The following is a 26,617-nucleotide window of genomic DNA, read 5'->3' on the forward strand; positions in this document are numbered from 1 at the left end:
TTACAGTGAGTCGAGACTGCACCATTGCACTCCAACCTGGGCAACAAGAATGAAACTCTGTCTCAAAAAAAAAAAAAAAAAAGAATGAGAAAAAAAGAAGAAAATGGTTACCGTATCGCACACACACACACATATGCATCAAGTGAATAGAAAACGTGCAAAACCACTAGAGGCCTGGTTTCTGCGTTTGTTCACAAGGCTATACTTGCTACCTGGCTTCCTCCTCTTCTCCTATTCTGCATTTCCTCCACACTCAGCCAGAGCCTCAGCAGGTCATGCTACTTTTACTCGATGGAGTGGCCCAAACCCTCCTTCCCCAAGGATCTGAGTCCTTAGTTATCCTGCTTTTGTTGTTGTTACCATAACTTTCCATTAAGCTTTCCTTTGGGCACAGAAGGTCTTAAGAGGTGCCTGAGAGAATCTGCTGGGTTCCAGACGTAGTCTTGCTTGGCTCTGTTGCTGATCAGCAATCCAGCTTTCTCCTTGGTAACTAGGATCAATCACTCCAGACAGTGGCATCACTCCTTTTTTCCACTGTCAGTTCTGTGACATAAGGGATTCAAGAAAGCAAAGTGGGTGTAAGTGTTGTCTGTCCCAGGGAAAATATTGTGATATATCCCCTGGTGGGAGCATTCTCCCCTAAGGACAAAGATGGTCAGCATCCCTAGAGGGTTTCAGAGCTGTGGGGTGGGGGAACAGGGCCACGCGTAGGGGGCTAAGTGATAGAGGCTCCGGAGCTGACAGCTGTAGACCATTCTTCAGAGAAGGTTGGAAAAGTAGAGAAACATGCAGATGACCGTGGGCCGCTTCCGCCAGGGATGATAAAATCAGACCCATGCTGGTTGCTGCCAGACCCCTGTCCAGGACCATGTGCCTGATTCTCACATGGACTCCAGCCTGGCCCCCTGTGCCCCTGACTCCCAGGCCATGGGAAGCCCATCTGACCCACAGCACGTGTGACCCCTTAGACAGGGCTCCTGGCTTCCAGCACTTGGAAATGGGTGCTGGCTTACGAAAGTCTGTGTTGGCTCATTTTGGCTCCTGAGAACAACTTCAGCTCCTTAACAGCGTCTATTTTGGGTATAAATCACCCCCCCCCCCACTTTTGAGGCTGTGTCATGGCAACCATTAGTGTGAGCAAAGGAGTCTGACTCAGACTCCCATGTGGCCGCCGTAGTGGCAGCAGGTTTGGTGTGATCATAAGTGCTCCTGCTGCCGGTGCCAGTGCTGGTGGTGCCATGGCCTCGAGGGTGGTGTGAGAGCCACAAGCCGTCTTATTGTGACTCTAGAGCCAGACAGATGGGCTCTACAGAGGGCAGGACTGCTGGCCTCTCACCAGTGGCTTTGGTATTCTATGGATACCCAGTGGTTTGGGTGAAAGTGATGTTTCTGAAAGGGTGATGGAATGATGATGGGCATCTCACTGGAAAGTGGCACCAAGACCCCCTTTCCTCCCCCTCCTCTTTCTCCATCCCCAGCCTTATGACCAAGAGAGGTTGTGACAGGAGGGGGAATAGTGGAGAGATAGACATTTCTGTCTAGGAGGTGGCCTCTACTTTCTGTTGGCCCCCAGTGTACCCCCACCCTGGCAGTTGATTGGGCAGGGGTGGGGGTGGGGCACAAGATACTCTGCTGCCTTCTGTCAGCCACAGGACTCATTGGCACCTCCTCCTAAGCTCACATAGGAAATTTGGCCATGGGACTCTTATCTGTGGGCCAGGGTCACCCCAGAGGCATAAACAGTTGATCATGGCGCTGGCTCTGGGATTCGTGTTTAGTGTGCTCATTTATGACCAAGAGCTTCCACGTTTGCCAGGGATCCCGAGTTACATGGACGTGGATTCATAATCCTGCCCTGGAGCTCACTAACTATGCTACCCCGGAGAGGTACTAAACCTCTCCAGGCCTCCATGTCTTCTATAAAACAGGGATAACACTAGGACCTACTGCATAGGGTTGTTATGAGGATTGAACAGTACGGGGCATGTTTTCTAGAACAGTGTCTGGCACATGGTAGGTGCTCAGGAAATAGCTGCTTGAATGAATGAATAAATGAATGAATGACGCTGCATTGGGCAGGGCATTGAATACTGTCATTAGAAAGTATTGTGCCCTCCTTCCCCGCTCCCACTGCAGACAAGCCTGACCAGGAAAGAGACAGACTGGAAACCGTTTTCTGGCCAGTCCGTGCCCAGCGTTGATCTATCTGCAGCAGTCACATGCTAGTTGTGAGGGATGGGGTGGAGGGCTGAGGGCTTTTGAGTGGGACGGACCTGGACTGCGTGTGGCTCCACGCCTTACCCACTGTGTGACCTTGGGCAGTTTTGTTAATCTCCCCGTACCTCATTATTCTCATCTGGAAAATGGGGATAAAAATAGTACCCGCTTCAAAGGGTTGGGGTGATGCGTGAGGATTAATGCGATGTTGACATTGTAAAGCTCTGCTCGCGGACCTGAGATGTTGGAGGAGCTTAAGTACAAGCGCCTGCTTGAGCAAAGGCCACTTAGAAAAACTCCAGGGATTTCAAGAAAGGGGAGAAATCTGCGGGCTGGTGGAATCCGAGAGTAATAGTGGTTAAGATTTACTGAGTACTTTCTCTGTGCCAGGCGCTCTTGGAAGCATTTTTAGGGCATTCCATCTTAAATTTCACAGCAACCCTGTAAGTTGGAGAGTTCTTTCCCCACTCTACCGCTGAGAAAACTGAGGCATCATTTTGCCTCAGGCCACACAGCTAGTAAGAAATAAGGCCAGCATTAGAAGCCCTGCAGTGGGCCTCCCAGAGGGGACTGAGATTAGCCTATAGGCCAGAAGGGTGTCAGCCACAAGTCTAGACTCATACCAATGGAGTGATAATTCACAGCACCCAAAAGTTTGGAGACGCCCTTGCCTCCAGGAACAGCAAGACCAGGGGACCAGACAGTCACTGAAAGCCTTCTCCCTCTGTCTTCATCTCTGAGCTCTTCGTTCTCAGGCAGGCTCTCTCCACGTGGTGGGAAGGCAGCAGCTGGCAGCCCCTGACTCACATTGACCATGTTAGCATCTTTCCATCGCATCGGTAAAAAGGTTCCAGGGAGGCCTCTGATTGGCTCTACCTGGTCACATGCTCACCCCTTGCCTGGGGTGGAGGTTAAGGTCAGCATAGACACAGTCAAAACCCCATGACCAGGGTTTTCCACCAGGAAGGAGGGGAAGGCATCTAGGTAGAGCAGAACAACCAGAGTCCACTAGAGGAAAAGGAAAATTCACGCAGAGGGAGGGAGAAGGACCTGCTGCAGAAATCTCTGTCATTTAGACAGAGAGCTTGAGATGGAGAAGAAGAGGCTCTTGGGGTGAGAACATTGGGCTGGTATTTGGTGGAGTGAGGATTTAGGTTTGTGGGCCGTGACAGTTTTGGTTTTGGAAGAGGACAATTGTGTGCAAGCCCGTGTTGGGGTGGGACTGTGGGGTGGCGGGGGAGCCAGCAGTCTCTCAATCTGAAGATGGAGAGGAGGCTCCGGTGGTCATCTCAGGGGGTGCTGATGAGTCTGGGGTTGGTGAGGAAGGTGGGGATGGCGGTGGGGACAGTGTGGTGCGGGGGAGCAGTCCTGAGGCTCCAGGAGATGGTTGAGATGTGGCTCTTCAGTCTGAGATGGGGCTGAGTGAGTGGGGGTTGTGGTTAGGGATGCAGGAAGCACTGACTTGCACTGCCTATGGGCTGGTTGCAGTGGGAATGATGTGTTTGGAGAATTCAGCATTTCGTGGGGTGGGGGGAGTTGGAGAGGGAGGTACCAGTGTTGTAGCTGGTGATGGAACTCTGTGTGGGTGTGAGGAGCTGATGATGGTTATTCTGTGGGACGTGATGATTTCATAAAACAACAGAGGTGGAAGGGCCTCAGCTACACTCTTATTTATAGAGGAGGAAATGAAGGCCAAACGCAACCCATGGCTGCAGATGGGATGTAAGCCCTTTCTCCCATCACTACTCTCTGTTTAAAAATTCATTTTTATTTACCCACAGTAGTACATGCATATAATTTAAGAAGTCGAATAGTACTAAAACCTCCTCACAAAATGCAGTGATTCCTTGTCTCCTCCTACCCTTATCCTCTTCTGAGGCAACCACTTTGATTCTCTTAGCCGTTTCTTCCAGCAGTGATGTTTCTGAGTAAAGTGCATATTTTTGATTCATCTATTTAGACATTTTCCATTGATTGCCTATTTAGTAGATCCTCTTACATGGCCAACCCTTCTACTCCTCAGCCACTCTCTGAAATAGCAACAGTACTCTTCTTATATTTTTTCAAAAAACTGTTTGTTGTTGGTTTTTTGGAGACAGGATCTCGATTTGTTGCCCAGGCTAGAGTGTGTTGGCACGATCACAGCTCACGGCAGCCTCGACCTCTGGGGCTTGAGCAATCCTCCCACATCAGCCTCTCGAGTAGCTGGGACTACAGGCATGTGCCACCGTACCCTGCTAATTTTCTAAATTTTTAGAGACAGGATCTCTCTGTATCACCAGGCTGGTCTCAAGTAATCCTCCTGTATTGGCCTCTCAGAGTGCTGGGATTATAGGCAAGAGCCATTGTGTCCAGCCTCAAAAATGTTTTGCCCGTTTGTTTGCCAGAATAATGGCCCCCCTAAGATGACCAGGTCTTAATCCCCTGAACCAGTGAATATGTCACCTGGCAAAAGGGAGTTTGCAGATGTGACCAAATTAATGACCTAAAGATGGGGGGATTATCCTGGATTATCTGGGTGGTTCCAGTGTAATTAGAAGGGTCATTAGAAGTGAAAGATGGAAGCAGGAAAGTAGTCAGAGAAGATGTTGATGAGGCAGAGAGTACTGTGATGGAAAAAGACTGTCCATCGCTGGCTTTGGAGTTGGAAGGGGACCACGTGGCAAGGAATGAGGGCAGCCTCTAGACGTTGAAAATGTCAAGGAAATGGATTCTACTTAGAGCTTCCAGAAAAGAATGCAGCCCTACCAACATCTTGAGTTTAGCCTACTAAGGAAGTCGTTTTTTCTGTTTTACTCCTGACTTCCAGAATTGCAAGATAATGTGTTGCTTTAAGCCATTAATTCTGTGGTACATACAAAAGTAATATGTATGTTCATACATGCATACACACATGTATATACACATACATGTATTTGTTAGGCCTACATACAGTGTTTATTATTTCAATGCAACTGTTATTCACAGCTGAACCTTGTAGTGTACTATAATAGTTTGTTTTCATTTCTTTTCCTGAAGTTAATAATTACCTTGTTTCTCATTTGCCTTACTTTTTGTACCTGTTGCTAATTCCTACCACAACTTCTAATACAATTTTATTTTTCTATAACAATACTGTTATCTTAGCTCTTTTCTTTTTTTTCTTTTTAATTGACACATAATAATTGTGCATATCTATGGGGTACCATGTGATGTTTCAATACATGTATACATTGTATAACAATCAAAACAGGATAGTTGGTATGCCCATCACCTCCAACATTTATCACTTCTTTGTGATGGGCCTACCACACTTTAAGTAGCCATCAGTATTGCTTTCCACATGGGTAGTCATGCTGGTAAAGATGCTTCAGTTCCATTTTTTAAGTTTTCTCCCCTCTTTCACTCTGGGCTGGTTGCTTTCTAGGCACATTGTAGCTGATGTTCTGTGACTTCCTTTTATAGCCATTTAGAATTTCCTTTACTTTTCAGTTGCAGTCTCTGTTTTCTGGCTTTCATGCCCTCTTACTTGGCTCACTCTTCTCATTGGAGCACAGCTTCCAGGACACACATCTATCCATGTCAAAATCCGTTCATGGCCAGGTGCAGTGGCTCACATCTGTAATCCCAGCACTTGGGAGCCTGAGGCGGGCGGATCACCTGAGGTCGGGAGTTGAAGACCAGCCCAACCAACATGGAGAAACCCTGTCTCTACTAAAAATACAAAAATTAGCCAGACATGGTGGCAAATGCCTGTAATCCCAGCTACTGGGGAGGCTGAGGCAGGAGAACTGCTTGAACCTGTGAGGTGGAGGTTGTGATGAGCCAAGATTGCGCCATTGCACTCTAGCCTGGGCAACAAGAGTGAAACCCCGTCTCAAAAAAAAGAAAAAGACAGTGCAACAGCAGAGGGCATGGTGATGACATCACTCATGCCCCAGTCTCAGCGGGGAAGGCTGTCCCTCTCTGGCTTGGGCCAGATGACTGGTGTGTGGCCTCTTTCCCCTTCATCCTGGAGCCTTTCTTCCCTTATCTCCTGTGCTGGATCTTCTGCATATTCGAGGACATCTTCCTGTCCTTCCTGGGAAAGGAGCGTGAGACCTCATATGTCTGAAGATGTTTTTACTAGGGCCTGGCAGGATGGCTCATGCCTGTTATCCCAGCACTTTGGGAGGCTGAGGTGGGAGGATCACATGAGCCAGGAGTTCAAGACCAGTCTGGGCAATATAGTGAGACCCCATCTCTATTTCAGAAAAAAGAAAAAGAAAATGTCTTTATTATACTCTCACACTTAAATGATAATTTGGCTGAGTAAATAATTCTAATTGGAAAACTGTTTAAGATTTGTTTAATTTTTTAAGAATTCAGGCTGCGTGTGGTGGCTTACACCTGTAATCCCAGCACTTTGGGAGGTCAAGGCAGGTGGATCACTTGAGGTCAGGAATTCGAGACCAGCCTGGCCAACATGGCAAAACTCATCTCTACTAAAAATGCAAAAATCAGTGTGGCAGTGTGCACCTGTGGTCCCAGCTACTCGGGAGGCTGAGGAATGAGAATCGCTTGAACCCAGGAGGTGGAGAGTGGCCGACATCCCACCACTGCACTCCAGCCTGGGCAACAGAGCAAGACTCCGTCTCAGAAAAAACCCAACTGATTGGAAGCTCTGAGAATGATAGCGGGCTTGTTGATTTTTCAGATCTATGTAGATTGACCTGAATAAGCCATTTTGACCCCATGTGGGTACTGATGTTGGTACTGGCATCCTTAGACCTTTTCTCTTGGACTCATTAGGTTCTCCAGAGAAGAAGGAAAGGGTCGTCTGGCTGCCAGTGTCCTCAGAGCCCAGTGCGGGAACAGCCTGAGGGACTGGACATCAGCATTGAAAATAACCTTCCTTTCCTTGGTTTTGATATATCATCTTTGTTCTCAGCTGTCCCAATTGACTTTCTGTGCAAAGACCCCCTATTTTATGTCCTCCAGAGACTATGGATAAACCTTCAGACTTTTAGAGGGGGGATCTAGGAATTCACTTCTCTCACTCAGCCTTTTGTTTTTCACACATGCATCCTCTTCAGCCCTAGTCCCGAAGTACCTGGTGCTTTTCTATAAGCATCTGTTTAAGACTCTGTTATATATCAGCATTCATATGCTTGTCTGAAATTTGGCTGTCACAGTCTGCTTTCCAGATTCCACAATTTTGTTGGTGGTATTTCTTCTCTTGTTCAGCCCAATCTTGTGATTTTATGGTTTTTTTTTGTTTTGTTTTTGTTTTTGACAGAATCTCACTCTGTCACCCAGGCTGGAGTGCAGTGGTGCAATCTCACCTCACTACAACCTCCACTTCCTGGGTTCAAGTGATTCTCCTGCCTCAGCCTCCCAAGTAGCTGGGACTACAGGTGCACATCACCACACTCTGCTAATTTTTTGTATTTTTAGTAGAGATGGGGTTTCACTGTGTTAGCTGGGATGGTCTCCATCTCCTGACCTTGTGATCCACCCACCTCGGCCTCCCAACGTGCTGGGATTACAGGCATGAGCCAACACAACTGGCCTGATTTTATGTCTTCTTAAAAACTCTTTTGGCCAGGTGTAGTAGTTCGTGCCTGGAATCCCAGCACTTTGGGCGGCTGAGGTGTTAGGATCACTTGAGCCCAGAAGTTTGAGGCTGCAGTGAGCTGTGATACCACCACTGCCTCCAGCCTGGGTGCCAGAGCAAGAACCCGTCTCTAAACAAACAAAACGTTTTTTTACTGCATTGCATTTAGAAGGTAGTGAGCCTTGGTATGCATATTTAAAGCTTTCAATCCTTTTTCCACAACAGTTTATAATGGAAGCAGTGGAGATGGTGATATCTGTTGTGATATGAAGATGCTTTCATGGTGGGATTCCTTGAAATTTTTTTAAGTGGCTGTTGCAAACATTATTCATGGTCACTGTGGACTCTGAAAGGAGGAAATAAGGGCTTTTTGGTGGCAGTGGTGGCTGCAGTGCAGCCCTTGGCCCAGGTGGAATGCTTTGTTGCTGGACACACCAGGGTCGGGTGTGGGTGGGGCATGGAAAGAGCGGATGGCAGACCCCTGCAGCTATGTTGGGACTTTGGACCCGGGAGAGCCCCTCCCCAAGGCTGGGCTGCCCAAAGGAAGAAGGAAGACTCTAAGGGCAGGTGGGCAGTGCCATATCAAGGTCTGGGACCTTAATCACCAACTGGGGCCCCCTAGAATTGTGTAGTAAATGGCCTGCCTGGCAACGTACTGAAGGATTTTAGGTGATGGGGGTGATTTTGACGAACTGCTGCTGACAGGGCTGGTCCAATGAGCAACACGAAAGGAACCTAGGATTGACCAGGTCAGCTGTGTTTGCTGTGAGGACAGTTTCTGCAGCTCAGATGGGAGAGTCTTGGTGAAGAAGGGGAGGGGGAAGGTTCCCCCTCCCCCTCCCAGTACCCTCCTCCTCCCCCTCCCCCTCCCCCTCCCCCTCTCCCTCTCCCTTTCCCTCTCTCCCTTCCTTTTTCTCCCTCTCCCCTTACCCTCCCTCTCCCTGTCCCTCCTCCATGTCTGCCCTTGGGGCCAGTGCCCTGTGAGGTTCTGCTTGTCCCTCCAGCTTCCTTCCTCTCCCCACTGGGAGCTAAAGCTGAACCCTGAACTCCGAAGCACCCATGGTGGCACAGATGCCCTGTGGGTGTCTCTAGGCCTAGGGCAGCATCGAGACAACTCCCACCCCACTTCCTTGTGCCTGAGTCTCCCCAACTCCATTTGGGGTGCCCTGTCCTTGTCAGCCCCTCATGTGTCCACTGTGCCTGTAGGGCCGCAACAGCCTCCTTGGCCGGTCAGAGCTATTCATAGAAGGGGTCCTGCTCTCCCATTTCATTGGTGGGGAAACTGAGGGCCTGGGAAGCCTCCATCAGAAGCAGAACCCACCCCTACGGACTCCAGGCTCAGCGTTCTTTCCAACCAGACTCTGCCTCTCTTAGCTTATGTGCCCTTTTGAAGGTTTTGGTTTGGGGGTGGCTGGAGATGTTCTGGTAACCAGTGGGAAGTGGGGCTTGACAGGGAATCACTGGCTGCTAAGGGCTGGGGCCGAGGGCTTCGGATTGAACCAGTTCTCTGTCGGGCTCTCCAGAGTTGCTTCTGTGGTGTGTGTTGGGGAATGTGAACCCAACCCCTCAGAGTTTCAGCATCAAAGAGATCTGGGTTCAAGCTTCTGACGGGTCCTAGCCTTGTTGATCTTAGCATCACCTGTAAACTGGGCATGCACAGCAGCTGCCCAGGTGGAGCACAAGCCAGGCCCTGAGCGGCGTGTGCCCTGTAGAGGTGATCCCCACTGCTGTCCATCTGTCTGCCCTCTTGGAGACCCGGGCAACAAGCCTTCCTGGATCCCAGGTGCTGTGCCTGGGGGCAAGGGTAATGGATGCTGTGCACCTGGGCTACTTCAGGGCTCAGCTGTGGGGCAGGCGGCCTTCCAGCCCTTCTGGGTTAACCTGATGGAACCCTTCCCATCCTGGCCCTAAGAAGGAGTTGGGAAGCCGGGCAGAGCATCACTCCCAGCTCCAAGGGGCGGAGGGGCGGAAGAACCCCGCTTGGAAAGAGCAGAGGTGGGGATGGGTCCCACCCAGGGCATCTGGACTGGGGCAGGAAGTGGAGGGGACCCGCCAGCTCCTTCCTTTCACTACCTCCTGGGGCAGAGCCAGGGCTGGGGCCCCCACTCCCAGGCAGCATTGCACCCCTGAGAAAGAGGCTGGGCCTGTGGGAGAGCCAAGCCTCTGCTTTCTCTCCGTCCTGGTTTTCCAGGGAGCCCTGGCTGGAGGGGGATGGGAGGAGAAGCCCAGGAGGGAGGGGGAGCTGGGGAAGCAGAACCAGGAACTAGAAGGGGAAGGGTGTGGGTGGGCCCAGATCCAGCCTGCCTCTCGCTCTCCCTCGACTGCCAATCCCCTCCTGGGCCCTGGCACATTTGAGGCAGGGGCTTGGCGGCCGCCTCCTCCGGGGATGGGGAGCAGGGGAGCTCTTGTGTGTCTCTGAGTGAGGGGGCTGAGGCAGCAACACCCCCACCCCAGCTGTGGCCTGAGCTGCAGGCTTTGTTATTTCACTGGCTTGAGGCCTACACCTGGAGCAGTGGGTTCACAGGACCCCTCAAGCCTGCCAGCTCTGCAGCCAAATGGGGCTGGTTCATGGGGTTGGGGAGAGAGCCACCTCACTCCTGCTTCACTGTGGCCGCGGCCTGTGGCCGCGGCCTGTGGCCGTGGCCATGGCCTCTCCCCGCCAGGCCAGAGCCAACCAGGCCTGCAGCCTGGCCACAGCCTGAGCTCAGGGCCCAGACTTCTCAGGGCCCAGGCGCCAGTCCTGAAGCGAGGTGACATTTCACTACATCCTGACTGCGCTCACTTCCTCCACATGGCAGGAGGTGTGGGGGTGGGGGTGAGGGCAGATTAGAAGGAAAATGTAGCAGGGCTGGGGGCCTCTGGGGGAGGCTGGGATTTCCCAGGGGCTGGTCGGGGTGAGAGGGAGGATGCGGGAAGCTTTCAAAGGAGAGAGCGGCTGTGAATGAAGAGAAGGGAGGAGGCGGAGGCAGCTGGAAGTCCCAGAAGTGGCACCCACTGGCCGCAGCAAGAGAGGGGAGATTGCTGCCACCTTCAAGGGGCTGAGAGGCTGCTGGGATAGGAGGTGACCTGAGGGGAGCTGGCCTGGGTTTCCCTGCTCTCTGGGGCGCTGGTGAGGCCGGGAGGAGGAGGAGCGAGGCCCCAGGCCTCACAGGCCAGGTGCGGCCCTGGGCTGAGGGCCTGACCCAGGGATGGTGGGTGCCCTGCTTCACTGATCCTCTTCTCTCCCCCACAGGTGGAGCCATCGAAGCCCCCACCCACAGGCCGCAGGAGGCAACGTTCACCAGAGGGCTCCACACCGGGATCTATGTTTAAGTTTTAACTCTCGCCTCCAAAGACCACGATAATTCCTTCCCCAAAGCCCAGCAGCCCCCAAGCCCCGCGCAGCCCCAACCTGCCTCCCGGCGCCCAGCCGCCCGCCATGCCCTCCAGCGGCCCCGGGGACATCAGCAGCTCTGCTGTGGAGCGGGAGGAGGACCGAAAGGTGAGCGGCGGGCCCTGCTGGGGGCCCTCTGGCTGGGGAGAGGGAGAGCCCTGTCCCCACGTGCTGCCAGCCGGCTCCCCGCACTGAGCGTGACCACATCACTCAGTGCTCACATGGTGTGGGACCCTCATGTCCCTGTTTGGGTGATGAGGAAGCTGAAGCTTGCAGAGGTTGAATTCTGATGGTGGAACAGGCATTTGGCTCCAGGACACAGGCTGTTAACCGCCATGGCACTGGCACAGAGGCTCAAAGCCCAGGTCTATGCCACGGTGAGGGTTCGGCCTCACAGATAGTCGCAGAGCCTGGGTTCCTTCTTGGACCTTCCTCTTGCTGGCCATGAGCCTTCTGGTGAATCATTTTCTCTCTCTTTCAGCTACCTCTGTTTCCTTAAGCTGTTCAGTAGCTTCTAAGGGGCCAAAGACAAGTCTGGTGGGGGCATGGTAGACAAGAGGCTGCTGGTGGGGTTGGGGGGGCACCCTCCCACACAGACGCAGGCACAGGCTGGCTGCTCAGTGTGTCGTCAGCGCACTTTGGAGATGGTGATTTCCTGTCCCCGCCCCCTCCACCCCAGACTCCAAGTGAATGTCACTAGGTGATCTTTTGTGGCTTTTGGTCTCGGAGCTGGTGACCTCCATGTTTTCAGAATCCATTTGAGGGGATGGCCTCTACACCCTCCTGCTGACCTCCAGGTTGTGCCTGAATCAGTCAGAGGAGATTGTATCAGACTGACGGGAGTCCCTGCTGGGTCCCCACAGGCTGTGTTGGCCTGTTGAGCTGTGTCCCCACCATAGGAAAAGCTGCCCCTTAACCCCCAGCACTGGAGTGTGTTGCCTTCTGTCAGTGGAATAGTAAACTCACTGCCACTCTTCCCAGGGATCTTATGATGGCTACAGGCCATCCTGGCATGTCTGTCTGCTGTGACCCATCCATAGTTCCTGCCCCCGCCACTCCCCTTCCCCTGAGCAGCGCTGGGGGTTGTGATGCTTGGTGGTATCTGGGAGTCGCCCAGCATGCTTGTGAAGGCAGCAGTTGGTTCTTTTGGGACAAAGGTAGACACCTGGCACCAGCTGTGGGGGCCCTGAGCACTCTGGGGCTAGAGGCAGCCAGGCACCCCACCTGCCTGAAGGGCATCAGCTTGAAGACCTCCCTCTCATGCTCAGCTCCTTCCTGGGTTCACTCATTCTCCAGAGTATGTTTCTGTTTCCTGATTTTCCATTAATGGTTCCATTTGGTCCTTGGGGACAATGCTTGAGACAAATCGGGCAAGGACAGATGGCCCCAGTTTACAGATGAGGAAGCTGAGGCCTGCTGGACAGTGCAGGTCCAGATGAGAGCCTGTTCTCCTGCCTCCCAGGTCTGAGCCCTTCCCACGGCCTACTAGAGATAGGTCCTACTAGGGATACATGCACACATACCAGGAGTCCACATGAAGCCCAGAGACCTGTCTTCTTAGCCCAGCAGGCTGTAGAGCACCACGGGGGTGTGTGCACCCAGTCAGGCAGAGCAGGCCAGGAGGCCAGCATGTGCCGCAGCCCACTGGGTAGGGCTCCTGGGGCTACTGATCAGGCTTCTCCTTTCTGACCCCCCTGGGAAAGAACAGTTAGTCCTGGATACCTGTGGGCCTCTAGGCTTTTCCCACTCAGGACTCAAGTAGCATGAAGACCCAGGCCGTTTGACTGTAGAGTCAGGGACACCTGCAGCTGCCTGTGCTCTGGAGGGGCAGCTGTGGCCATGGCTGGCTCCCTCCCCTTCTTGGGCCTGGCTTGCTTTCTCTGTCGGATTAGGTGACCCCGAGCCTCGAGCCTCGTCCCACTCCGGGTCCGATGTCCTGACAGTTGCTGACACAGCTCCCCATCGATGCACTGGCAGTCACTGGTCAGCTGCTTCCCACAGGTGGGGATGGTGGGGACAGCTGGGACATACTCCTCCTGTTACTGGACTGGACTCCCATGCCACTGCTGCTGCTCTAGGCTATGGAGCCCCAGGCCCCCACCGATGGATGATGGTGGGTCAGGATTGAGAAGCAGCGCTGGACCAGGAGTCAGAAATCCCAGGTCCTAGGCCTGAGTATGCCACTTACTGGAGATGTGACTTCATGCCATCTGGGCTTGTGTTTGCTCAGCTGGAAAATGGGGATAGTGACACTAGCCTTGCCTGTTTTACAGGGTGATTGTGGAAGTCACATGAGGTCACGGGCATGGAAGTGACCTGCAGACAGCAAAGTCTGGTCCAATTATGAAGGATTACGATTGCTATTATTATCTACCCATAGTAACTGCCCTGGCTCAAGCCGCAACAAACACACACCCAGCCCTAGATCCCGGTGCTGATAGGGCCTGCACACTCACACTGGCAGGCAGGCGGTCATGCCAAAAGATGGCAGTGATCTGGATAGACAAGGGCCGGGCCTCCTCCCCAGCCGCCCACGCCCACACCACGCATGCTGGCTCACCTGGCACACCTCCCCAGCACCTCTGGGCTGGCTCCAGCACCTCCAGGGAGCCGCGCAGCCAGGGAGGGTGGGGAGAGGCACTGACAGCTGCCCTAGTAGCCCATGAAAGCCAGGCCTTCGGGCAGGGGTGCGGGTAGCTGCAGAGGGGAAGACGTAGGCTTGGTCTGCAGCCCAGGGAGCCTGGCACAGGTGCCAGGGGCACTGTGCACAAAGGAACTGTTTGGCAGGCCAGACGGAAGGGGTGTGGCCACCCACCAGCCCCTCCACCACCTGGCCCCCGTGTGGCCCTCTAACCTCTGCCCCCTCCTCCCCCCCCCAGCCACTCCTCCATGCACCTTTCACTTCAGCCCCACTCCTGTACTTCCTGGAGTCTCCAGGTCTTTGTTTATGTTGCTCCCTCTGCCTGGTGGGCCCTTTCCCTGATCTCTTTTCCTCCCTGGTCAGAGCCTCAAAGCCCAGGCTGTAGTTTGCCTTATATTACAGTTTGCAGGGGACCATTGGTTCTCAAAGTGGGTTCCCCCAACCAGCAACTTCAGCATCACCTGGGAAGACAAAATCAGGCCCCACTCCAGACTGGCTGAGCCAGAACTCTGGGCCTGGGACCCAGCTGGGCACCTTTTAAACAGCCCTCCAGAGGATACGGCTGCACACAGACGCTGAGAACTACTGGTGTAGATAACTTTGCCCACTGCTAGCCTGGAGGGCAGGGCCACAGCTCTTTTCTTCCCTGTGAATCCCCAGGACCTGGAATAGCACAGAGTAGGTGCTCGGGAAATATTTTGTGGTTAGGACGGAAAGGAAAATGAGAGTGGCCAAGACCCTCCCACAGGAGAATAATCCTGGTGCCCAGGATCAGGGAGGTGGAGTGCAAAGCTGTGGGTGCTGGGCTGAGTGGCCATGCTGTGGCTGGGAGTGTACAGAGTGGCCTGTGTGTGTCCCTGGTACCTGCCGTCTACCCCTACCACCATCCATAAGTTGAGCAGAGCGGGGCTGCTTGGGGAGACGGGGAGGAGGCAGGCCGAGCTCTGGGGCTGTGGTCAGGGTGAGTCAGCTGGTAAATGTGGCTGCAGCAGAGGGAGGGGGCTGGCCTCATGGAGGGTGGGAGGGGAGGCAAGCAGCAGGGAGGCTGGGAGCTTAGAGGGGAGTGTGGAGCAGAGGACGGGGGCAGAGGGAGCAGGACAGGGGACCAAGAGCAGTCCAAGGGCCACCTCAGATTCCCAAATATGAATCAGAGGGGAGTCCAGAGCCCCAGACCAGGCCCCTGATCTCAGTGCCACCCCCTTTCCTCTGGCCTCAGAAACAATGGCTAAGATGCATCGAACACCGACTCTGCCAGGTGCTGTGTGTGTGCAATATCTTATTTAATTATTGTAAATGCCCCACAAGGTAGACACTATTATTTTCATTATTCTATCTTATTAAGGACTAAACTGAAGCTCAGAGAGGTTAAGTCACTTGCCTAGGGTCACACAGCTTGTAAGTCATAGTGCTGAGGCTAGAATGAGGCTCACTTCAATGCTCCTTAGGCTGTCTCCTTCATGAAGGGGGATGGGGTGAGCGGTGCCTCCCAGCAGTGATACAGTGAGAATCTGTAGTCCTCCCCTGGACTTCTGCTGCAGGAGAAAGGCTTTCACTGCATAATAGCGCTGCTGCCCTCCGGGAGAGGTTGGGGGCCCTTCACTCCAGCAAGAACTGCACACACCACCTGCACGCACAGGCACACACACGAGATGGAGCACTGCTGCAGACATGTACCTTCTTACCATTTCTTCCTGCCTCCCGCCCTTCTTCCTTCCCTGCTCTCCCTCTTTGGACATAACGCTCTTCTTTTATTTTCTTCCTCCCTCCCTCCCTTCAGACTGAGGTACCTTTCCAGGTACTTGGCAGCTCGCAGGGCTCTGCAAGGCTGTTAGATGAACCGAGTAACCATTCTTGGAGGGCCTAGTGGAGGGGTAGGAAGACACTGAGGTGGCTGTGCCATGCCTACCCTCAGGGGTGGATGGGGCTAGCTGGGCAGCTCCTCTGATCAAGCCCTCTCCTGCCTGTAGTAAAAGCTGCAGCTGGGGTGCATACTTATGCTGGGAAAACACTGCAAGTATGTGTTTGCACATGCATGTGTGAGAGTGTGTGTGTCTGTGGCCAGCATTGGGGCTACTGCTCCTCCTTTCCCCTTCCCATCAAAGGCCAGCCCAGAGGCCCAGCAGCCACTGATTTCCCGTGGGCTCTCTGCTTTCCCTCTGCCCTGGTCTGCAGGTGCAAGGGCCTCCATCCTTGGGTGGAGTCCCTGCCAGTTCCAGTGGCAGTCATTCTTGCTGCCCTCTGTCTGTCACCTGCTCCTGGGCACGTGCTGCCTCTCTTGCACTCAGATGCCCCCACATGGTCACTTAGAGCTGGCTCTTTGCTTGATGATGGGTACTGTAAGGTCATTTCAAAGAGCATCCTGCTTAGTACGTTTAAATTGCTACAGAAAAAGCCTCTGCACCCTCACCTCCTCAGAAACCCAGCCAGTGACAACGGTGTGCCCGCCCTTACCTCGGGGGAGTTAGAGAGGCTTGGGTGTGCTCTGTGGGTTTGTGATGTGAACAGTGCCTCTCTCTGACCTGAGCAGGACCTACATTTTGGGCTTTAGGTTCTCTAACATTCTTTTAAATTGGACATTATTATATGTCAAATTTAGTTGACTTTGCAGTCAGCACAGTCTTCGGTCGGGGTTGTTTGGCCCTTGGAGACAGGCCTGTGTTGAATCTGGACTCTGTCACGTAACTTGGAAACATGGCTATGAGTGGGAAAATGGCCCCTCAAAGTTGGCTTGAGAGGTTCAAATGAGATGGTGTGTGCAAGTGGTTCACACCGGGACATGGCGTATGTCAAGTGAGCTTTATGATTTATTTTGGACATCTACCTACTAATCCACCCACCACCTGCCTACCTACCTACCTTCCTACATCTTTGTGATTTAGACTCACTGCCACCCCATGAATTGCAGGGGCATGGGAGAGGAGTAGGAAACCATGGGTGGGGACCTAGTGTGGGCTTAGAGTCTGCTAAGAGCCTAGCGCATGGAGGAAGGGTTGTCTCTCTTTGGGTCATCAGTCACGAAAGGCTTGAGGTCCCTTTATCCCTTGAACAAAAGTAAAACAAGGCAAGTGGTGATGAGACTTAACTCCTGATGGCAGGGGCTGTGGATCCCTTCAGGGGCCTAGGTGAGGGGCTGTGGTCACTTGGGTCCCTCCTGCTCTTAATGGCTAGGTTAGGGATGAAGCCCAGCCCTGCCGAGAAGGTGAGTCGGCCAGGGCAGGAAAGGCTGGGCTCAGCTGTGCAGAAAAGGAGTGGGCCAGGTGCGGTGGCTCACGCCTGTAATCCCAGCACTTTGGGAGGCTGAGGCAGGTGGATCACCTGAGGTCAGGAGTTCTAGACCAGCCTAGCCAACATGGCAAAACCTGTCTCTATTAATAGTACCAAAATTAGCTGGGCGTGGTGGCACAAGCCTGTAATCTAGCTACTCAGGAGACCGAGGCAGGAGAATCGCTTGAACCTGGGAGGTGGAAGTTGCAGTGAGCAAGATCACATCACTGCACTCCAGCCTGGAGTGCAAGAGCGAAACTCCATCTCAAAAAAAAAAAAAAAAAAAAAAGAGTAGAGCTGAGTAGTGGTGGAGCAGTGTTTCAGGACAAGTGGGAAATGAACCTTTCCTCACTGGCAGCTGGGCTTAGCACAGGAGGCCTGGTCATGCCCTGCAGCTGCGTCTGCAGAGAGCCACAGGGCATTAGGGATATTCCTCATAATCATCCCATGTAATGTTTGTGCAGTGTGGAAGGAAGTAAAGGAGTGTTCTCTTCACCGTAATTGGCTCACTCCCTCATTACAGTAAGTCAGAAGGTGCCCAGAGCAGGGTGATGATCAGAGAGATTCCTCATCCCCATTTTACAGATGAGGAACTGAGGCTTAGAGAGGCCACACAGCTACAAAGTAGTTTTATCTGGATCTTCCCCTCTATTAAGCAAGGGCTGGCAGATCCAGGTGTGCTGCTGAAGGAGCAGACATCAGTGGGCTTGGTGCCATGGAAGTGGCTACAGGCAGAGCAGTGGCACATTCCACTCTGGGCTCAGCATGGCGTCAGGTACTTGTTTCCATGTCATTGTCTCTCTCTGAACTGAGTTTCCTATTTGTTTATCTTTGTATCCCGTACACAGTAGGTGCTCAGTAGATTTTTTGAGCACACCCCTATGCCTGACCTTGTGATGGCACCAAGACCTCAGAGGCGGACAGGGCTGAGATGTGCTGCCCTGTGTGTGTGAGGTCTGGCACACCCTGCACCTGCAGAAGATAATGAGGCCAGCTAGGTGGACAGGCTGTGGACAAGGAGCTGCAGCCCTGGCAGAAGGGCCTGGGAACTAGACGGACACCACTGTTGTCGGCTATTCAGCATTTCTGGAGCACCTTCGTGTGCAAGTACCCAGGAGCTGTGGGTGACTCAGAGGGGCCAACGAGGCACGGCCCCTCCCCTCCGAGAGTGGCCTTTCAGGAGGATGGAAGGCTTTCCTCAGTAATTACCTTATGATGCCACCTAAGCAGTCAATGATTATTTGTTGGATATTGTTGAATAATTGAAATAAAGGGCTGATAGCTTCGGGAGGTGACTAATATCAGAAAAAGTAGGGGGCTTTGGAGGGCTGTGGACCCATACTCATCTACAGTGATTCCTGGCCTGACCCCTCACGCTGGGATCAGCCTCTGCAGGTTGGCCTGGGCATGGGTGTGCATGTGAGCATATGTGTGTGTGTGTACACGTCGTGGTGGTGCATGAGCATGTGGCTGTAGTTCTGCAGAGCCTGGTGCTCAGGAAGCCTGGGACAGGGCTGGCAGAAGCCAATTCGTTTCACTGAATTCCACGACCACAGACAGTCCCTGGGAGGCCAGCCAGCCAGCTGGCAAAGGCCGTGCATGCTTCTTGTCCCAGGGGGCCCAGGCAAGTAGCTAGCTAGATCCGGCAAGTTCATCCCCTTGACTCAAGCACCAACTTGAGATATCTGCTCAACAGATGCGGGGTCAGTAGCATCCAGTTTAAGTATTGAAGGGAACACATCTGTCAGGCTGGCTGTCTCTAGGTGAGGGCCTCAAATATAACTCTCTTGTGGGGAAGGGTCCTGTGTCTGGGTGCAGCCAGCCCAGAGTGTCTGTACCTGTAAATGCCCGTGTACCTTGACCTCGGATTCCCTGTATCTTTATGGTGTCACTGTGTGTCTGTCTGTTGGCATGGTAGGGTATAGTGGCTTGCTGCAGTAGAAAGACCCATGGGCTGGTAAACAAAAGATGTAAATTTCGGTTCTAAAGGCCTCCTTTCCTGGCTCTCTGATCCCTGCAAGTCAGATAATCTCTCTGAGCTTCAGGTGTTTCACCTGTGTAATAGAAAAAAAAAAATACCAGCTCTGCTTTCCATAAAGTATAAGAATAAAAAGAAATAACATATGTGAAGGTGCTTTGTTAATTACCATGTACGGTACAAATGTGAGAGATTATTATCATCATCACCCTGCGCATCAGAATGAGACACGTATGGCTTAAAATAATCCATCCAGTGAGCAGTGTTGAAATGTAGGTCAGATCATAGCCTCAGAAGTTTAGAGAGAGGAACCACCTAATCTAACAGGCCACCAAATGTGAAGGTGCTTTGAAAGCTGCAAAAAATGACACAAATGCAAAGTGACAATTATGTTTAAGTCTAGAAGGGATGTTTTAGTCCTCTTGTTTCCTAATAAGAATCGAAAAGATCCAAGAGGCACTGGAGCCTCGTACACAGTTGTCTTTGTACGGGTTTGTGGATGTGTGCGTGTGCCTCTGTGTGCATCTGTGGACTCAATGTCAAGCACCGACTCCATGACAGTCATTCATCATTGGTCTAGGCGTTCTGGATGCCACCATGAATCAGACACTGACACTTCCCTCAAGGAGTTGACCACTGCCGTGCTGGTAGGGGAACTATAGGAAAGGAAGGGTCTTTCAGCTCAGTCTAGGTAAGGGATTGGGGGGCAGGGCTAGGGGCAGGGACTCTAGGATACGAGGCTGGAAAGTTGGGTAACAGTTTGCTGATAAACCTGACGGGAAGCTGGTATGGGCAGAAGAAACAGTCTGCCCAGGGGCTGAGAACGGAAGCAGTTTGCTTTCACCCTTGGTGCTGTCTGTTGGGACCATGTGTGGAGAGGGAGGCCAAGGTGATCCAGCCAAATCCTGGGGACCATCCTGCACATGAGCTAAGGAGCTTGGCTGGATCCTCCTGGCTCCTGGGAACCCCCGTGGCAAGGGTTTAAGCTCTGCAGAATGGCATAATCAGCTTTGCATTTTGGAAAGCTCCCAGAGCCCTGGTATTGCCACATATCTCGCAGCAGGAGCCCCGCCAGATGTTGGGCTGTGCATGGTAGTGAGGGATTGCTGCATTTGGTGGGCTGCACGCTGGGATTTGCATGAATCGGGGAGGAGGATGGGGAGGATGGAGTGGGAGTGAAGTACGAATGCGGATGTGTAGAGCGGGGGAAGGTAGCAGTTCTTGAGTGACTCTCACATGTCAGTTTTTGCTACATCACCTTATTTAATAACATCACTGTAAAGTAGGTATCATCCCATTTGATAGATGAAGAAAGCAAGACTCAGGGAGGTCAAAGAGCTGGAGGTTACTCCTAAGCAAAGAGCAGAGCGAAACTCCCAGTCCGGGCTCTGCCCTTTCCAAAGCCTACATGTCTGGAATTTCCGCCCCCTCCCCTCCCCACTGGAAGTGTGGACGAATTCAGTCCCCTGGCTTGACAGATGAGGAAACCAACCTGGGCTCAAACCTATTCCCAAGAACTGTGTTACTGTTTTTCAGCTGTTCCTTGTCACCACGTGTCAGATTCTTTTCTTTCAGAGTATTAGCAACGCCTCCTAATTCAGGGCTACTTGCAGATTTGATAAGCATATTTTACATTCCTTTGCTCAACCCATCAACAAATATATGGAATAAAACAGACCCCGTGACAGATGCGAGAATGAACCACTTGCTACACTTCCTTGGAACCGTTGAGGGGCATGGCCTGAGCCATCTGCTCACCCTACTCGGCGTGTCAGTCCCCTCCCTCCACAAGGAGACCTCAGGCAGGCCCAGAGCAGAAGCATCGCTTCCCGCTCTGCCCTAAGACTCCATCGTGGAAGAGTTGGCGGAAGAGAACGTCCTTTTCACATCGCTGCTCTTAGAGCCAAATGTCAAGGGCAAAGGCCAGGAGTTGAGACCTGGCACTCGTGGAGACTCCAAGCACCACCCAGAGGCACGTGGGGCCTGAATGCTGGGCCAGCCATAGAGCACCTTGCACCAGGTGTGGGGTACACACAGCATCCCTGCCCTCCCCACCCTCTCTGGACCTGTCAGGACCTAGAGAGGTGGCCTGGCCCCAGGGGTCCACCCCTTCCTCCTGGGCTAGGTTGCACTTAATTGAATCCAGTAGGGGGAAAAAAATGTGCCAAGCACCTACAGACTCAGCACATGTGGTGTAGGTGAGAGATGCCAGCAGGGCTGCATATGGCAGAGGGGTGGCCTGTCAGGACCCCCAAAGGCTTTCTCCACATGCCCAATGGAAGCCAGTGCCCATCGTGAAATGTCAAGCATCTTAATTTTTAGGTCATTGCTGTGTGGTAACTGTGGTTCCCTTTCACTGATCAGAAGCTCTGGTTGACTTTCACATCTCTGATTAATTCAGAATAAAAGAAAGTCGAATCCCTCTGTCACAAATGCAGCTTGTTAAAGAAATAGTTTAAAGCCCAGAATTTATGGGGAGTAGGAGTTTTTCCAGAATCTGTCCTAGGCTCAGGGGCTTCAGCAGTAAACAAAACAGACAAAGGGATAAACCCTTTGTGTAGCTGTCTTTTCAAAACCCGAGAAGCAGACAGAACGGACACCTTCATACCCCCATTTTACAGATGAGGAAACTGAGGCTCCGAGAGGCTGCTCCTGTAACTAGGAAATGGACAAGCTGGGCTCAGACCCACTTTGCTCTTTCCATGACCTCACGTGACCCCTGATGATTTTACAAATGCTGATCAAATGCTGCCCATTTGGCACCAGTTGAATTGGATCAGAAGCCCCACCTCTGCCTGAAATTCTTAGCAGTTGTGTAGATCCAATCAGAACCCTCACAAATACTAAGCTGCACTGGCAATGCATCCTCTCTGTGTGATCCTTTCTTAACACGGGGCATCTTCAGAAGAGCAGAAGCAGCAGGCCTGGCCTCCCATGGGGCATGCGCCCTTGGGCACCCTGAGCCCTCTTGAAGGCTCCCGCCAGTTGGCTCCTCTTCCCACGGCCCTTCTGCGCTCACCACCCCTCTGCTGTGCTTTCCTGAAAAGAGCCCCTGAAGGATCTCCGGTCCCGGGGCTGGCCTCTCCCTCCAAGACAGCATGGGGCTCCTCTGTCCCCTGGCTTCCTTTCCAGATGCTTCCTCCGCTGTGCTCCTTAAATTGTCCTCTTTGGCCCTTCTCCAACCCTCACTGCCATATTATTCTGCGCAGCTTAGTGACAGTGCCCTTGGAGGTCAGCTGTTCTGATGCTAGCCGAACCTCCTCATCCTCAGTGTCTTTCTCTAACAGCTCTGGGTTCTGGCGTTGCAGCTGTTCCCTTCTTTGCTCCCACAACACAGCAGGGTTCTCTTCTGTGCCTCCAAGCATTCTCTCCATCTCTTGTGTGAGTTCTGTCTCTGCAGCTTGACTGCGGTCCCCACCTGTGCCAAGACCAGGCACCTCTGTTCCCCTGCCATGTGCATGTCTTTGGAGGCCTCGCAGAACTTGAGCTGTAATGGTCTGCCCCGAGGACATGGCTAAGCTGGAGGATGGACAGAGGGACCAGGGACGCTCTTCCCACTGGTCTCACGTCTACAGCTGGTCACAGTGGGTTTCCATTGTGTGCCCCATTATCATCTAAAAATTAATGTGGCAAACCACAAGGTATTTTGCAATCATAGAAAATGAAAGTTGAGTAGGACGTCGAGGGCCATGGTACTCAGGTCTCTGGAAAGCTGCGGACCCTCTTCTCCGTCTGTGCTGCCGGCAGCACCCGAGGTTGGCACCCTCCCCAGGGAGGGCCCCAAAGCTGTCTTGGGCTCCTGACATCGTGCAGGGTGTGAAGAATAGCCCGTGTTCCCTCTGCAGGGTCAGGGCCACACTCTCCCTCCTTCCCCAGTATCATTTCTGCTGGTGATTAGTCATGCCAGAGCCTGGCTGAGTCAGAAGGGACTTGTGGGTGGTTTGTGGCCAGGCGGGAGCAGTGAGGCAGGACTTTCTAGGTTTATGTCTCTGTGCCCCAGGAGACAAGCACGTCAGGGCCCAGCCTTGCACAGGTGTCATGTGAGGCGTGGGGAGCAAAACAAGACATTCACCCAAACTCAGTGAACGCAAGAGATGGACAGGAGCTGAGATTCAGTCCCCACGACCGCCCTGCAAGCTGACAGGCACGCGCGGCGCCAGCCCCACCTGGCAGGGGCGTTCACAGCTGTACAGTCCTCCACTTTCCACAGTCCTCATAAGTATCTCATGGACTTCAAGTAGATATTGCTTAATATTTTTTCACTTGATTTTATTCTCAATAAAGGTGATTCATTAAGTAGATCACAAATGTAATTTGTGTACCTGTGAACAAAAACTTTCTCATACGAATAAACTTTTAACTCAAACAAATCCTTTATCAGAGCTTGTGTTATGATTTTGTGGTTCAGAAACTGATCATAGAGAGGGAGAGATGCCTTCTGCTGGGGCACAGGGTCTGTCCTGAATAAACCCCAAGGATTATTATCTATATATGCATATATATGGGTGTGGGATTTTTTGTAGAGATGAAGTCTCACTATGTTGCCCAGGCTGGTCTCGAACTCCTGGCCTCAAGTGATCCTCCTGCTTAGGCTTGTCAAAGTGCTGGGATTACAGGTGTGAGCCACTATGCCTGGCCAAGGATGTATTTTAAATGGGGCTCTGAGGGGTGACTCAAGCTTCACCAGGCAGGAGGCGAGTTGGCGGGGGGCATATTGCACAGCCCTGGAAGTGTGGCTGGTGGGACAGGAGGAGGCTGGGGCTGGTAGGGAGGCCAGGCCAGCCCCAGACAGCCCTGAATGATGCACTGCTTGGATCCACCTCTGGCCTCACAGGCTGTGTCTGTGCCTGCAGGATGGAGAGGAGCAGGAGGAGCCTCGTGGCAAAGAGGAGCGCCAAGAGCCCAGCACCACGGCCCGGAAGGTGGGGCGGCCTGGGAGGAAGCGCAAGCACCCCCCGGTGAGTGGCGCATCCTACACCCTCCTATGCACACACGCCACACACATGTGCCTGGGCATTCGATGCCAGTGATGTGTGTCCTGCAGGGGCCTGGGGATGTTTAAGACCAGGTGATGGCGTGCACCCCTCCAGCTGCAGAACTGCTTCATATACCCCATTCTTATCCCACCCTCATTTCCCTATTTTCTTTTTGTTTGTTTTTTTGGAGATGGAGTCTTGCTCTGTCGCCCAGACAGGAGTGCAATGGTGCAATCTCGGCTCACTGCAACCTCCGCCTCCCAGGTTCAAGCGATTCTCCTGCCTCAGCCTCCTGTGTAGCTAGTATTACAGATGTGTGCCACCATGCCCGGCTAGTTTTTTCCATATTTTTCATAAAGATGGGGTTTCACCCTGTTGGTCAGGATAGTCTTGAACTCCTGACCTCATGATCCACCTGCCTTGGCCTCCCAAAGTGCTGGGATTACAGGTGTTTTTCTACATGCAGACCTGGAAGCCCTGAGGGGCCAGGGGACTTGACTGGTGGGTCTTGGGCCTAAGATTTGACCCAGGCCCCTGACTCCTGGCCTCCCTCTGGAAGGGAAGCAAGAGGGCCTGCCAGAATCCCAGGCTGGACCAAGATCTCCCTGGCCTGTCTCTGCAGGCACCTCGCTGCCACACTCTCACCCTGGGTCTCAGCCCCCACCTGGAGGAGGAAGGGAACCGAGTCCTGGAAGTCTGATCAAATGGGAGTGAGGAGATGCAGGCTGAGGAGGCTGTGAGAGAGCAGGAGGATCAAGGCCCTAGCGAAGGAAGTCCTGCAGGGGAGTAGGTGGCAGGGCCAAGCCCAGCTCCAGGCTTCTGGGAGCCAGTGCTGCTAAGGCCTGGGGGCAGCTCTGGAGAACAAGGGCCCTGGGCTGTCAGAGCCTGAGTGGCTGATGTCTTAAACTCAGATGTGGAGCAGTCATTATTTGCCAGCACCAGAGACAGCTGGTTCCTTTCTTTTAGCCCCTTCCCGCTGAAAATGCTAAACTTGGAGCAAGAAGGTACGGGGGAGTCAGAGGCTCTGGATTTGTTGCTCAGCCCTTCAAGGAAATGTTCCCAGCAGGCCTGGAGCCCAGGAAGCCCATTGCTCCCTTGGGGTAGAGCTGAGGTGAAGGTGACTGAAGTGAAATGGGATGGTAGAGGCGGGCGGTGGGTCCCTGGAGGTGGGTATGGAAACCTGCTGGGTAAAACAGTGCCCCACTGCCAATTCTGCCTGAAGATTTGGAGGGGGGTGGGGCCGGAGTGAAGTCATTTAACTGGTAAGTAATTTTAAACATTTTAATATTAAAGCAAACATGGATATTTTATGGCCTGGAATGAAAAATTCACATGGCATTGAAAGATGAAATGGGATTTTGGAGGACTTTCTGGCTGGCAGCGGAGTCCAGATTCTGGGGACCCACAGGGTGCCTTGATGGAGAAGGCATGGGAGGAGATCCAGGCGGGAGTCAGAGCACACTGGTGACTCCACATCTGTAGCATGCCCTGCCCCTCTCCTGACGCTTGGCAACCTTCGATCTGCTAAGCAAACTCCCCCTGGCCCCATCCAGTTTCTGGAGACAAGAGCCACCACCTGTAGCAAATAAAGACCCAGCAACCCTTAGACTCATCTTTGTGAGTCTCTGGAATCAGAGGGCAGCCACATTGCTGAGAGGTGGAATGAAGCTCTTGGGTGAGAAGGTACAAGGAAGTCAGGGACAGGAGTGTGGAGACATCACCTGGACAATGACAGAGAAGAGGGGCACAGCCGAGTAAGGGGAGAGGGGCTGGCAGTCATACATCCCTGGGCCTGGAGCAGGCTGCAGTGCAGAAGGAAAAACACTGTCTTTGGGGTCCATGAGACCTGAGTTCAAATTCTGACTCCACCATTGGCTACTTGTATAACCTTGAACAGCTGCTGCCTGAACCTCAGGTTCCCCTTCGAAAAATCTCTCACCCCTGTGAGAATGAAATGATGCATGTACCAAGGGGCCTCAGCAAAGGTCAGGACTGCGCCTGCCTGGCCAAACCTTTCCTCTTCAGGAGGCCACGGCAACCATAGTTTGACGGAAGAACAGCACCTTGATCTAATGCTTCCCAGCCATGTGTCCTTGAGCAGGTCACCCAACCCCTCTGGGCTACTTCCTCACTGGTAAAATATGGCTGCCAGGAAAACCTGCCCTGTCTACCTCCTGGGGCTCTTTACAAACAGCAAAACAGTCCAAAGACCAGGCACAATGGCTCACACCTGTTATCCCAGCACTTTGGGAGGCCAAGGCAGGCAGATCATGAGGTTAGGAGTTTAAGACCAGCCTGACCAGTATGGTGAAACCCTGTCTCTACTAAAAATACAAAAATTAGCCAAGCGTATTGGCTCACACTTGTAGTCTCAGCTACTCAGGAGGCTGAGGCAGGAGTCCCAGCTACTCAGGAGGCTGAGGAAGAAGAATCACTTGAACCCAGGAGGCAGAGGTTGCAGTGAGCCAAGATTGTGCCACTGCACTCCAGCCTGGATGACAGAGCAAGATTCTGTCTCAAAAAAAAAAAAATGTGCTGAGCTGGCTGTGTAAAAACCTGTTCCACTGCAGGGCCCAGGGTCCACCAGGCTGGG

The 26,617-nt window shown here is 52.8% G+C and overlaps 2 protein-coding genes across 8 annotated transcripts in view; one reads left to right on the plus strand and one right to left on the minus strand.

Annotated features, from left to right (window-relative positions):
* Positions 1–11,088, minus strand: part of LOC144579341 (uncharacterized) — a 28,662-nt gene extending 17,574 nt beyond the window's left edge. The window contains exon 1 of the mRNA XM_078349806.1: positions 11,025–11,088. Coding sequence (XP_078205932.1) covers positions 11,025–11,034 — 10 coding nt within the window. The 5' untranslated portion in view covers positions 11,035–11,088. The remainder of the gene's footprint in view (positions 1–11,024) is intronic.
* Positions 1–26,617, plus strand: part of DNMT3A (DNA methyltransferase 3 alpha) — a 115,246-nt gene that overhangs the window by 17,660 nt on the left and 70,969 nt on the right. For 5 of the 7 annotated variants that reach the window (XM_003734782.6, XM_078349761.1, XM_035272997.3 and 2 more), the window contains exons 2-3: positions 11,025–11,273; positions 23,902–24,006. In XM_003734782.6, coding sequence (XP_003734830.3) covers positions 11,211–11,273; positions 23,902–24,006 — 168 coding nt within the window. In that variant the 5' untranslated portion in view covers positions 11,025–11,210. Of the gene's footprint in view, positions 1–11,024; positions 11,274–23,882; positions 24,007–26,617 lie in introns of all 7 variants that reach the window. The other 2 variants (XM_078349764.1, XM_078349763.1) reach the window with 1 other exon arrangement.

Source organism: Callithrix jacchus, chromosome 14, assembly GCF_049354715.1.
Source record: "Callithrix jacchus isolate 240 chromosome 14, calJac240_pri, whole genome shotgun sequence".
Classification (NCBI taxonomy): Eukaryota; Metazoa; Chordata; class Mammalia; order Primates; family Cebidae; genus Callithrix; species Callithrix jacchus.